Source organism: Varanus komodoensis, unplaced genomic scaffold (genome assembly GCF_004798865.1).
Source record: "Varanus komodoensis strain SLA01 unplaced genomic scaffold, ASM479886v1 scaffold46_1, whole genome shotgun sequence".
NCBI classification, from domain to species: Eukaryota; Metazoa; Chordata; class Lepidosauria; order Squamata; family Varanidae; genus Varanus; species Varanus komodoensis.
The window spans coordinates 1546228-1559370 of record NW_025336043.1 but is presented as its reverse complement, the minus strand read 5'-3'; the positions used below and the strand labels follow the sequence as shown (position 1 = coordinate 1559370).

The 13143-nt window shown below is 51.5% G+C and overlaps 1 protein-coding gene across 4 annotated transcripts in view; it reads left to right on the top strand.

Moving 5' to 3' along the window:
• The window catches only part of MAP2K5 (mitogen-activated protein kinase kinase 5), a 115648-nt gene that overhangs the window by 40439 nt on the left and 62066 nt on the right, over positions 1-13143 (top strand). For all 4 annotated transcript variants that reach the window (XM_044444799.1, XM_044444800.1, XM_044444801.1 and 1 more), the window contains exons 13-15: positions 1981-2054; positions 3057-3107; positions 7882-7953. In XM_044444799.1, the coding sequence (XP_044300734.1) occupies positions 1981-2054; positions 3057-3107; positions 7882-7953 (197 nt within the window). The remainder of the gene's footprint in view (positions 1-1980; positions 2055-3056; positions 3108-7881; positions 7954-13143) is intronic.

Below are 13143 nucleotides of genomic sequence, written 5' to 3'. Positions count from 1 at the left end.
TTCGTTCTCCATAAGGCTTGTCTCATATAAATAATTTGTATTAAGGAAACACTTGTGAGGATGGGAACATAATGTCCCATTTTGGCTCTTGTTTAAATTCTTCCACATTCCAAATGGAAGTATTAATCACAAACAGATGCTCCGAGAGAGCATTACACACAGAGAGAAAGCTTCCACTTATTCATTTTTCTTACTCAACAAAATAGATTCATGTGATTTTTTGAAGCACACAAAATGTACTTCGTGGTGGATTTCCATAGGTCTGGTTGGGAACTTTGTCTGTCCGAAGTTCAAGCGAACCCTGTTGCTCACTCCCGCTTCCAAAGCCGGCTGGAAGGAGCTCACGGAGGGAAAGCATTCCTACTCCAGACCTTTGCAGCTGTGATTGTTAGGGCTAATGAAGAACATCTAATGCGGTTGATGCTAACAGCATGTTGAGTATTACTTTAATCCTGAGGACACGAAGGCAGCTCCGGGCATGCCGAGCCGTCCACGCCCCTTCCAGCGACAGGCCTAGCTTGCGTCGCTTGTCCCAGGCCTCGGGAAGTGACCCTCAGCTCTGCTGCATGGAGGGAGCAGACGTGCGCCTTTTGCACCCGTCCCCTGGATCCCAAGCGTGGGATCCGCTTGCGCGTGAGCCTGTCGCAGGGCTGGGGCCACGGCAAGCACCCTGTCAAAGGAAAGAAACCTGTGCTCCAGCAAGAGGGCACTTTCTTTCCTGGGGGGGGGGACGGGGGGCGAGCGTTTGAGACCCAAACTGAGGAGGCTTTTAAAAAGACCTGGATGAGGCAAGCCAGGATGTGGCAAATCCCTTTTGAGGGACAAGAAGTGGGCAGAAGCTCAGGCAAAAGGACGAGTGGACAGTTCAGTCCAGGCACAACCAAAGAGAGGAGTCCAATTCAGCTGAGGGAGCCAGGCTTCAGGGTCCTGGGAGCGGAAGTAAAATATTGCTCTAGCATCTTCCCCACTCTCCCCAGGACGTAGGCTTACAAGTGGAACCTTCCAGGGACCAGCCTAGACTCAGCTGCTGCTTAGCAGAGGCATCTGAAAGAGGCCTCATTGTGAGGTGGGCCTACTCACGAGGAGTCGGTACTGTGAGGAGCTTTGCTTTGTAAAGGAGCACTCCTCACGGGCTGGCTCCGGCCTGCCTCTCGAAGTGCCGATGCTGCTGGGGATCTGGTGGTCACAGAGTCCCTTCCTGGAAGCCAAGTGCCCCTCCTCGGGAGGAGCCTTAGTGGCCATCTTCAGAGAAGGTCCAGGCTGCTCTTGGTCTCCTAGCATGGCTGCCATAGCTCCCCATCCAGACAGGATTCCTCCAGTGGCTCCACTGTCGACAGCCATCGGCCTCCTTAACTTGGCGGCCTCTCCATGCTGTGGAGGTAGTCTAGCTCCGCAGGGTGGGAACAGACAGAGAAGGAGAAAGGTGTCCTTTCCACGCCCGTTCCATGGACTTCCCAGTGGCATCTGCTGGAAACAGGGTGCTGGCCTGCCTTGATCTTGTCTGTGCGTTGAGCTCTCTGGACACGTTCGCAAGAGCGCCTCCCGCTGCTCCCCATCCTTGGTCCCTTGGCTTTCAGCAGGTTGAAGGTTAGCCCTGAGGTTGCCCGCTGGGGTACTTGTCTTGCACGACAGAAAGGCTCGATCCCCTCCGTCAGGTTAGCTGAGGCCGCCAGACGTTTAGCTCCATTATTCCCAGAATCCTCTTTCTCACTGGCCGGCCCTGCCACTCTTTCAATATTTATGGAATTTGTGACCCATAAGTGGCAAAGCTCGCTTGATTTTCTGTTCCTGGCCCGGTCCTCTTTCGGCCTTGACTCTCTTGGGCCATCAGCTCAGGGGCCCAGGTGCTGCGGTGGCGGTTCTCCTGATTTTCGCGTGGTGCCTGGACAGGGTTTGGCACTCCGTGAGGCATCCTTAGTGCAGCGGGAAAGCTCCATGAGCAGGCCTTCTCTGACCGTCACCTTTTGCCTTCCTGTGCAGACGTGAAACCCTCAAATATGTTGGTGAACACGAGGGGCCAGGTGAAGCTCTGCGACTTCGGGGTGAGCACTCAGGTACGTGTCACTGGCTGCCTCTCCTCCGCACGCGCCCGCTGCCGCCTCTTGCCACAGCGCCAAGCCGGCCACCAGACAAACAGAGCCCTCACGTCCAGCTCCTCTCTTCTGGGAACACGCGGTTATCCTCTTAATCTCCTGGTGACTTTTCTTCATCAGAATATGATTGTTCATTGTTTAATGACAGTAAAAACTGCTGATATTGTAATTACTACTTACGAATAGGAGACTTCATTGATATGCAGCTTGGCTCTGGAAGCGTTTGGCCCAAACAAAAGGGAGGGCAGAGCGAGAGAAGCGTCAGGGGAGGCTGAACTGGCCCACAGTAAAAATTAATATTGGGAGCAACAATGGTGGCGGCTTCGACAATGTGCAGCACAAATTTTAATTAATTTCCATTTTGGGCCTCCCCCGAGAACCTCCGTGATACTGACCCGTGAGCTTTCTGCGATGTTGAATTGAATGGCGGCCACCTTTCCTCTCAGCCAAACATGAGGACCAAAGAGAAGGTCACCGCTGCATTATGCGTTGTCAAAGACTGTTGTCCCTCCAGCATATTTAGTGTTCATCCCAGCTTGATAATGAAGGTGGCTGTATTCGCATCTAGAGCCCAGCTGACAGTGCGGGGAGGAGGGGGTGGGAAACGGGCTGAATATGCAGCAAAAAATAAAAATAAAATGCTTCTTCCAATAGACTTTTTTATCTCCCACTGGTTGGTGGGGTACTAAAAACTCTAAGCATCCTGCTTAAAACACAATTTTCTTTAAGGTTATCTGCCATAAACTTAAATGTGGTGGTTGTTTTAAATTAGGGCTCTTGTTCAAAAAGAAAGGGGGAATTTAATCATTTTTAATGCCTTCAGAGGCAAATTTGTCTTCCCCCCCTTTATATAATTTTTAGCTGATTTATACATAGAATGATTGTAGGTTAAATGAGGAATAATTGCCCGTTTTATTCCCACATTATCTTTATATGGCTCTAACAGACTGTTTTGTCTGATAGCTGGTGAATTCCATAGCCAAGACGTATGTTGGGACAAATGCTTATATGGCGGTGAGTAAATTTATATGCATGCTTGTATTATGCACTAAAAACCTATTGTGGCTTTGAGTGAGACTCAGTTCAGCTTCTGGCTCTCCTACTGTTCCGTATGCCTTGAATTTCTTTTTAAGAACGCCCTAGCAAAATCAGGAGGAATTCTGTGAAAACAGGAAATGCAGGGAGTGCTGCTGGGAGGCTCCCGTGCCTGTGAGGTCCGCCCATTCGCGCTGATGGCTGAGCCAGCTCCGTGTGCACCTGGTCAGAAATCGGGCAGCCTGCGCTTGTACACACCAAGTGTTGCACGGGCACGGAAGCACACACAGCGCTCTGGAGAAAAGCACTTGGTTTGGAGAGGTCTCGGGCCGTTTGTGTGCAAGTCTGTGCTCTTCCAAGGAGACCCCTGGGGGATTCTTTGGCATTCTGTGCTCCCTCGGTGTAACCGGGCTATGTAAGAACAGTAAACGGAGATGGTGACAATGTTGGAAAGGGCACGGGAAATAACGGGACGGAATAGAATGCAGAACAACGCTGCAGGAAGTTCCTGGGTTGAAACGGATGCCGCCTGTCCACCCTGGCCCTGCAGAAGGTTGAGGGCTGCACAGGTCAGGTATCGTCATCCCTGCAGTCCTTGATCCTGGAGTTTAAGTGGGGCTTTTCCTAGCAGAACGATGTCCCTAGATTGGAGGGCTGCCCTCTTTCCTTCCCCACAGGGCAGCTCTCCTGCCACTCTTTCTGCTTACTGGTGCGAACCTTCTTTCCAGCCCTGGCCCCCAGGTACTTCCAAGGAATTTGCGAAAGGGGGAACGGCATTTGGGCACGACCCACCAACCCCTCTAGATCAGGCTCATGTCATTTGGAACCGCGTCTGCTCGGGGACAAGCTCACGCATCAGGGAGCGAGGCTGGTGCCGGGATCAGCGCTTCCACCTGGTTTGTGAGAGGCTGCTTCGACTCCCGTGGCACAAGCAAGACTGTGATCCCTCTTGAATAAATAGCCTATTTCCCTCACTTTTCCAGTCCTTGGCCTGCTCTTCCCCCCGCCCCCCCCCTTTTTTTTTGATCAGTGGATATATATCAGTTAAGTGCAGAAGGGGGAACTGAGAAGAGCTCAAACCGATTGCTTTTGGTTATCTGCCTTTCTCATGGCCACATCTCTGTGGCCATGAGATGTGAAACTCTCATGAGAGTTGAAACTCCATGAGAGTTGAAACTCCATGAGAGTTGAAACTCTGATTTAAGTTGGGAAGACTTCAAACAAATTATTTCATCTGACTCCACTCTTCTTCTTGATTTCCTTAAATAGCAGTAATAATTAAATTGTATTATTCCTTTTAAAGTACAAACCTCAATTACACATCTATTTCCCAGGTGTGCATTAAAGAAATTACTTTTTTTCTTATTGTTTACGGATGACTGTGATACATCCATCTGTTAATTGAAAAAAGTGAGGATTAAAGCCGTAAGATGTTTCATCCGTTCTTTGTTAGGTCTGCTTTGCCTCTTGAAAGAATTTGGTTCCTGTCACCAGATCCTCTCCTCCCCACACCACCCCTTAGTTTAATCTTAGGGGAAAGAAATCTATGAACACTGGGAATGAAGAGAGGCGAGCAATACTGTATCCCATTCCATCTGGTGTACAAGGGTCAAGATGGGCAGGTGTAACCTCTCGGTGGGTCCTTGAGATGCCTAATTTGGTTGGAGTGCTGACGGGGCTAAACAAGGAAGCGCGTGAAATTCATACAGCAGGGCGCTTGGTCCCCGTGTGTGCCTTGACTGCACACTCACACACGAGTGTGCCGTGTGTGGATTGCAAGTGGTGGGCTGGGGCTCTCGTGGCTGGCTGGATTTTGCTTGGAACGGGAGCATCTTGGCCGCACCACCTGGGGCTTACGGAAGGGCTTTCCCCCTCCTCTGGCCCTTCAGCAACCCATCGTCAGCCGCACATTTTAAGTAATTTGTGAGGTGAGGCCAGAGCAACAGGGCCAAGTGGCTTTCGTAAGTTTGTGCTTAGCAGCTTTTGCATGTTAGGATTATATGCTCAAATTGTACTAAACACTATATAAAAAGTTGAAAAGGGATCAGTATTGCCAGCAGAGGTCCAGTTGGGCCACGAAGCTCCCTTTGGGCCAGCAACCCTGGAGGCTCTTGCAAGCCAGAGCTGCTGCCTGCTCTTCCGTCGTTGCTGCCTCAAGCTCCCATTCCGCTTCAGAATCCCAGATCCGGGATGCCGACCAAGGGTGGGGACCAGCTCCACGCACTGCTTATGCCCATGCTGAAAGAAACTTTGTCATTTTAGAGGACAGGGTATAAAAAAGGTGGGTTGGACCCTTAAACACCCACTTTGCTGCAAAAGATTTTGGGGTTTCGGGGAGTTCTTTTCCCCTTCATTGCCCCCTCTGTTTGGTGCTTGTTCCTGAGATTCTACCACATTGGGGACATGCAAAAGTAGCAGGAATCCCTGTTATAGGCTAACTCCAGTCTGATTAAATGAACTGCTCTGCCAGAAGAGAACCCTCCATCTCTAAAGTGGGAGCTCCCCTTCTGGCAACATCAGCGCCTCCCCTTCCACAACGACTGTTCCAACGAACCTTGTCATTTCCTGGCCCTTTTCTAGGACTCTTCATGGCTTTATTTCAGCTGAAATGCGTGTGGCCAGAATCAGTCTGATGCCCGCCCTAGCAAGGCTGCCCCTTTGCACTGCGAAGGAGGAGTTTCCGCACATCTGGCAGCTCAAGGCTCGCACCGTGAACCAAGGGGAGAGCGGCAGACCCGGGAGCATTACAGAGGCCCCCTTCACTCTCCAGAACCCTCTTCCTGGAGCGGAGTGTCCTCTCCTGGTGCAGCCAGCAGGGAGCTGGTGTGTGACCCAGCAGGCCCCCGCTCCCAGGGCTGCAGTCCAGGGCAGATCGGGGGCAAAGTATGCTTTCCCAGATAAACCCCACCAGCTGCTCCGAGAAACTTGGCTTAGAAGCGAGCTGCTCTGTTCTCGGCTGCCCTTTGCCTGTGGGATCGCACTGTCTCTGTTGTGTCTGGAGGCTTCGTCTTAAAGATCGTTTAGCCCAACTGTGTCTGTGTTTGTTACTTAACATTTACTTGGCGCTAAAAGCTCCTGACCTAGGATTAGTGGCCGCGAGGCAGCCTCCTCGAGCACGTTCGACTGGCACTAATTTGGGCACATTTATTTTTCTCTAAAGGCGTCTCGGCGCTTGCAGAACGGAGGGGGAATGAGTTGAGCAAGGTGCCTGAACTAGGCAGGTGCATTAACGGCACAGTGGGAAGGAGCCATCTCCGCAAGTCTTTTATTGTTCCACTTCACACTGTACTTGACCTTGGCGAAACCGGGAGCAGAGCTTGTGTGGGAAAGAGCTGGCTGGCTATTTGGCGCTCCTGGAACGGCATTAAACTGGCCGCTAATTGGTGTGATCCCAGCCTCTTTCATTTGCTAGCTGCCACGTACATTAGTCTGGGAACGTTTAAATGAAAGCCGAGTTTCTGAGCATCCATCTTGGCTCACCAAAGGCAGGCACGCCCCCGTGCAGGCTGCTGGAGAGATGGGTGCTTTGCGCATGTGCTTGGGGTGGAGTGGAAAAGCTGCCTTGAGTCGTTCGGGGGGCTAATTTCATTGGGATTGTTTAGCTGCATATGTATAAACTTCGTAACGGTGATTGGAGCCTTTGGGATTGCATGGGATCAAAGCAGAAATATCTGCTTTGTATGATCCAGTTCCCCAATTTTTAGGTGGGGGTCCTCCTGCTCAGGGCAGGGATACCCAAGGAAATTGAGCCCCACATGGAAAGCTCTGGCCACAGAAATCAGTGGGAAGAGGAGTGATTTGGTTGGGGTTTGTGGGCCAGCTCTCCTGGAAGGTGCGGGGCGGGGACCTGAACCAGCACACCGCTGCCGTGAGTAGCAGAGAGCGTTGCGGCCTTCTGGTTGCGAGCAGGGAGCTGGCTGCGAAGCGCAGTGGGCGCTCTGGCCCCGTTTGGCTCGGCTGCCCGAGAGGCCTCCATCTCTGGCCCCAGGGTGGGGTTGCTCCGGTGGGAAAAATGTGTCAGGACGTGCCGCCACCCTCACCCGGCGGATGCGTGGACGCTGGCGTGGCCTCGGAGAGTCCTCGCTGCTCCCCTGCCGGTGCCGCTGCCAATGGCATTCCACGGCCCAGGAGCCAGGGCTCCCCCAGCGGTTCCTTCATTCATTCGTTTATTTATAACTCTTGCCTGCTGTCCCATTGCAGATGTCTCGGGACACTTCACAGCCACAACAATAAAACAGAATCAAAATAACAGTAAGAATAGCACAGCATCCAATATTAAGTGTAAAACCACAGATTAAAACAATTTAACAATTAAAATAGTGGGAGAATAAAATTGGTTGTTTTATTTGTTTTATTTATTTGTTGGTTCCCAACAGCAGATAAAATGCAATAAAGATACAATGCAAAATACAATGTGGCAATAAAAACATAATTTAAAAGCCAAATTCAAGTAGGAAAAATCTACCAGAATTTACACGAGTTAAGTACCAAGACCTGTTAAGTAATGGACATAGTGCCTCATTAGAATACGACTTTAGTTAAATGCTTTGTTGCCAAGGATAATCTTAACCTGCCACTGAAAAGTTGTCAATAGAATCTACTTCAGTAAATGCCTTCAATCATTTAACCAAAACTTGAGAATCCGTGTTTTTATTTCCCTTGCAAAATGTGTGTTCTCACCTCTTGACACTTCATTTGGCTCAACCGTCTTCTTTCTCTCTTCCCCCGCAACCCCCCCATTTGTCTCCAATAGCCAGAACGAATTTCAGGGGAGCAGTACGGCATTCACTCGGATGTTTGGAGTCTAGGAATTTCCTTCATGGAGGTAAGCGCTCTCCTATGATACACTTCCGACTGTACCCAAAACCCAGTCAGTTCAGGGCCTGGAACTGGACAGGTTTCAAGAGAGATCCCGTCTGCAGGGGGAAGTGACCCGATGAACCGAGGCCCCCATGCTCGAGGCACAGTAGCTCCATTCATGCCCCCTCCCCTATTTGGGGGGTGGGGGCAGGTATCGGTTCAACCACAAGGTGCACAGCTGAGGGGCAGGGAGATTTCTAGCGCTACCATATTTTGGGGTGTGCTTTTGCCTGTTCATTGACATGGAAGAGCCTTCTTCAAGCTGGTGGCCTGCAGAAGTGCTTGGACCGCAACCCCCGGAAGTCCCACCAAGCAGGGCCACTGGTGTGTCTGGAAGGCTGGCCTGGAGCGTTCTGGGTGCGCAGTGGGCTTGTTCCGCGGGGAAGCATTTCTCTGGAGCAGGAGGAGCCCCTGGGCATCCCCTTCACCCCGAGAAGGGACTTCACGCACGGGCCTCCCATCCCTTTTATGCATAACTGCAACCTGGACTGCCAGTCAGCTTTCTTTGCCCGACATTTCCAAGGACTCCCAGTGCCAGGGCAGCGGAGAATAGCGGGGTTCAGGGAAAAATCTGGGGTTCCCCAGAGCAGATCAGGCTTTTTGAACATGTGGGGTGCCCCTGATAGAATGGCCGTGGCCCTTGCGAACGTTGCTTTCCTGGAGCGTGCCGGGTTAGCCGCAGCGGCTGCAGCTTGGCTATCCTCCGCGTTCCGTCCTAGCTGTAACTTTGCACCAGGTAGGGCTGGTCGCCTTCCGTTGGGATGCTGTCAGTTGTGTGGACCTTTGATCCTTCTCAGGACACAATCCGCACACTTTGCTTGGCTCAGCCGGGAAGCTCCTCTTTCAGCCTAGCCTACCTCACGCAGGTTTGTTGGCAATCAAATGGAAAGATCCCCTTCTGCGCCGCGTGGGCTGTTATTGCAGGGAGACCTCACGCGCCCCTCGCCTCCGTCCTCCAGCCTTGTGCGCTGGAGGGGCTGCGCGTGCGTCATTTTTGCATCGGGAGGACTGGTTTGCCGCGCTCTCCCGCACAACGCTCCGCCCTGCTGTTTCTCCACTTGCCTGCCCCTGTCTCCCGAGTCAGCTACTCAGAACCATTTGTCTCCGTGCGCTTTGTTAATTGGTGTGTCATCTGCTCCTCAGAGGCCTCTCTTCAACATGATCGTGGCTTTATTGAAGTGGTTTGAGTGATGTGTTAAATGAGGAAAGTGAGGGAAACTGTCTTTGGAAAGGTGAAGCGGTGGCTTTGGGAAGCCACGCGAGGCTGGTCCCCCTCAAGTCCTGCTGTCTCTTGACACTGGAACGGGCCAGGCGGTGTTCAGACAGCGCTGCTGGAATTCCCACACCCCCATTTGAGCTTGGCTTTATGTCACCGAGCCTGCTTGTTGACTTGATAGGTCATAAAATCAAGGCCCCTCTTTCCAGCACTTTTATTTGAAAGCGAGTGAGCGAGCGAGACAGGGATTTATTTTTGGAACGCTGTAACATGGAGGTATTCTGTGAAAATGGAAGCACTCTCTTCTGCAAGTTCCCTTTGTGCATGCCAGGGCTGAGATCCAAACAAATGGCACACGTCCTTGAATGGAGAGCTTTCGTCACCTGGTTGTAGCAGAAGGCACTTCCATGCTGTAGATTCAGAGATGCTTTGTCAACATTCAAGTAATGCTTTGTTAGCTGATAACTGGGGAAGCCTCTTCTGGACCCTGCAGGGTTCCTTTCCCCAGATCACCTGCTTGGCACAACCGGTTCTGCGAAAACTTATTTAAAGTGGTACAAAGTCAAGGTTGTTTCACTGGGAGCTGCCCTACAAGACCTTCCTTTGGATGAATGAGCACCTGGCATCCGCAGGTAGGACACCTTTCAGGACCAGTCAACACTGTTGCAGATGTGTTAGCCGGTATCAAATGAACCAAAAGGCCGCTGTACTCCTTCCTAGAGGTCACCAGAGGTCAAGTGATATGAATAGTAGCATTCTTTTGCAATTCAGGAGACCAGACAAGTCCATCAGTTTATGACCAGGTGCTTCTGCTCCGAGATGGGGAAGACAAGTGGCCTTGGGATTGCAAATGCCTTCCCTTCTACCGCATCCATTCCCTGGGAGCTAAGGAGAATCCCATTGACCAAGAAGGCTTGAAGGTCTGACGTTTCTACTGATGTTGGTCTGGAGATGTTGGAGACTACCAGTCAGGGAGAACTTCCTCTCTCAAGCTGCTTCCAAACCGTCTCATTGTCCCACTAGAAGCACGAAGGCTGCGGGGTTTGGTTGAGGCAAATTGACTCCTGGATGATGCAATGAATTAATTAGCCTCTAGGGGAAAATCAGCCATTAGAAGGTATTGAAGAGCCTGCTTGCGAGTGAGGAGAATGATGGGGAGCCAACGATGGGGAAGGTATCTTCTTTCGAACTCCCCGCAAGGTGGTTTTTCTAACGTGAAGAGACCAGTGGCAGCGCTTGGCAGCATTGTGAGGTCAGGTGGTGAAGGAAGATTCTCCCGGCACCCTGATCCATGAAGGGCCTCAAGCGAACGGCTCTCCGTCATCCCTGCTGCAGTGCCCCATTTCTCTACCTGGGTCCTGAGTCTGGTTTTTGAACCTACAGGGAAAGCTCTCCATGAGGAACTTACTTGGAAGAGCCTCTTTTCCCCAAGCTGTTGGGGAGCTGGAGTACGGCTTCCCTGGAGAACATCATAGGGCAGGCTGCCGGGACATCAGCCATATTTGCTTGCATCATCATACAGGTGATGTTTTCCCACTGGCCGTAGCCAAGTTTGGCTGGAGGGCACTTTTGAGGCTGGCTCATTCATGGAGCGATCGCCCAGACCCCTCCCGGAGTCTCTGTGTCTGATTTTCCATATCCCGAAGGATCTTTGAACATCCTTTTTGCTCTACTAGAGAAAATGGGATTTGTCTGGCTGTAAATCCATTCTGGGGAGAGCAAGGAGGACATTTGACCCTCCCTCCCAGGTTCTTGGTGGTTTCGTCCCACTCTTTTGAACGGCCAGCTACGGGAGAGGAACGGCCCCTTGCTGGTCCTGGCCGGTGCCCAAGTCTTCTTTATTCCTTTTGGCTCTTGCGAGTGAAGAGCTTGTTCCCTGGCGAATGTTTAGCATGTTCACTTTGAGCTTCCTGATTTGGCACTTCCAGTCGGGGTGGGGGGGGAGCTCCTCCCCCAGGAGAGGAGTCGAAGTGGCAGGGCAGCCCTACCTCCTGCAGATGGGGGGTGGGGGCAAAGATCTTCTGATAACCCCCTTCTCCCCAGAGCAGATTTATGGTAAGAACATTCCCTCTTTTCAAGGGAGTTGGAGCTGTAGTATTATTTAAGTGCTTTCTGGCTGAGAAGTCAAATTTAATTTAAACGGGGACTGTTGCTATCAGTGCAGTTAACACTTAGGTCAGCACTTCTCAGGCAGACCTTTGCTTTCTCTGGGGTTACCGTATAAATCAAGGTGCTCTGAATTAAATGGTAATGAATCAAGTGTTTTGACAACTCTGTTTCAGGTGTTTGTTCAGCTTGGGTGATGCAACCTGTGCAATGCATCTTTCTTGCTGCCAGGAAGGGACTGGAATTTGTGTTTGATTCGGTGGCCTGGTGGCCTTGCCTGATCCATGAAACCAGGGAGCTGGAGCAACCGTAAAAAACCCAGGTGTCTGCTGCTCCCTTCCTGCGTCCAGAAGTTGTCCTCAGGGCTGTTGTAGCAGGCAGACCATCCGGTGCCTTTTCAGAGCAGCCAGAAGGATGCGTTTGAGCATCTGAGCTGAGTCGGGTGAGGTCCGCCCGCTTCCTCCGGGCGCCTCCAAAATCCCACCAGCACGGCCTGACGGGGATGACCGTCCCCGATCTTCTCTCCCATCAAAAACACCAGTTCCTGCAGGCCCGAGATGAGCCCAGGCAGAGGGCTCCTCAGCATGACCATCCGAAGGCCCTGCGCTGCTCTGCCTTCTTTTCTTCCTCGATGGCTAGCAAAAAGGTGGGAGAGCCCAAGAGGCCCGCCTGCTGAGGATGCCAGAGTCTGGACGACCCATAGAATCAGGCAGAGGAGGGCAGGCACTGCAGTTGCCCAGCAAACGCCTTTCCTTCAGGCACCCTCACCTCACGCTGGAAGTCTTGACCCAACAATGGCAGGTAGAGAAGATGCCATTAGGAAGCTCATGGTAAATATTGCTGTTGCTGAGGATTTTTGGTTCATACACCAGAGTGATACTCCGAGCAGCCTGAGAGTTGCAGGCGCTGCTGTTAAGGATGTAGAGTCAAAAATGCTGTCAGGCGTTAAATGATGGATGAGGTTGAAGACAAGGAAGTCACAGATCACACTTTTTAAGATGGCTGGACATCCAGTGCATTACTTGGACCTGTGTGACGAAATCGTAGGATCAGCAAAAGCGTTGGAGGTTACTATGCCGGCGGTGGTGGTGTTGTGTCATTACCAAGAGGGTTCCCTTCTTAGAAGGATCCCCGCTACCTCTTGGTTCCACTCTGATCCTCATCATTACTGAGTGTTTAAACAGCAGATAGGCCTTATGAAGAAGAAGGAGGGCTTACAGCAAAACGTCCATGAGGAGGGAACGGTGTTTGGAATTGCTGGGAAACAGCCCTGTTGCCTTAGAGAGAGAAACGCCTCACCTCTTAGCATGCCGAAGGCCCCGGTTCCACCCTTGGCATCGCTTGGACTGGGGCAGAACCCTGCTTGTCCTCGGTCTCGGTTTCCTGCTGCCAGACGGAATGGTCACCCCCAGGCTCGACGCACCAGGTGAGCTTTGAGTGGTGCAAGGGAACGTTACGTGACCAGCTCATCCTAACTCACGTCCACAGTAGCGGGACTTCTGGTTGCACAGGTGTAATTTCCAGGTGGACTTGAAAACCGAGCCTTCCCCATACGGGATTTTGAATAAAGTGGGAAGCCATTTTGGAAATGGGCTTGCTGGAAAAAATAAACTTCGACATAGTGGCTGGTTGGTTTTCCTTGTTCCCTGGTAGTATTAAAAAAGATAAATCGGACAACATAAAAGTGATGCGAGCACTCTCTTGGGATGTGGTCATCAAACGTAATATTGTGCTGGGGCCACTTTTGTCACCTTTGTGCTATAAAACCTCCCGAGAGCTTCCTGCAACAATTGTTTGGGGTGTTTTTCCGGAGCAGCAACCGGGCCTGTCATT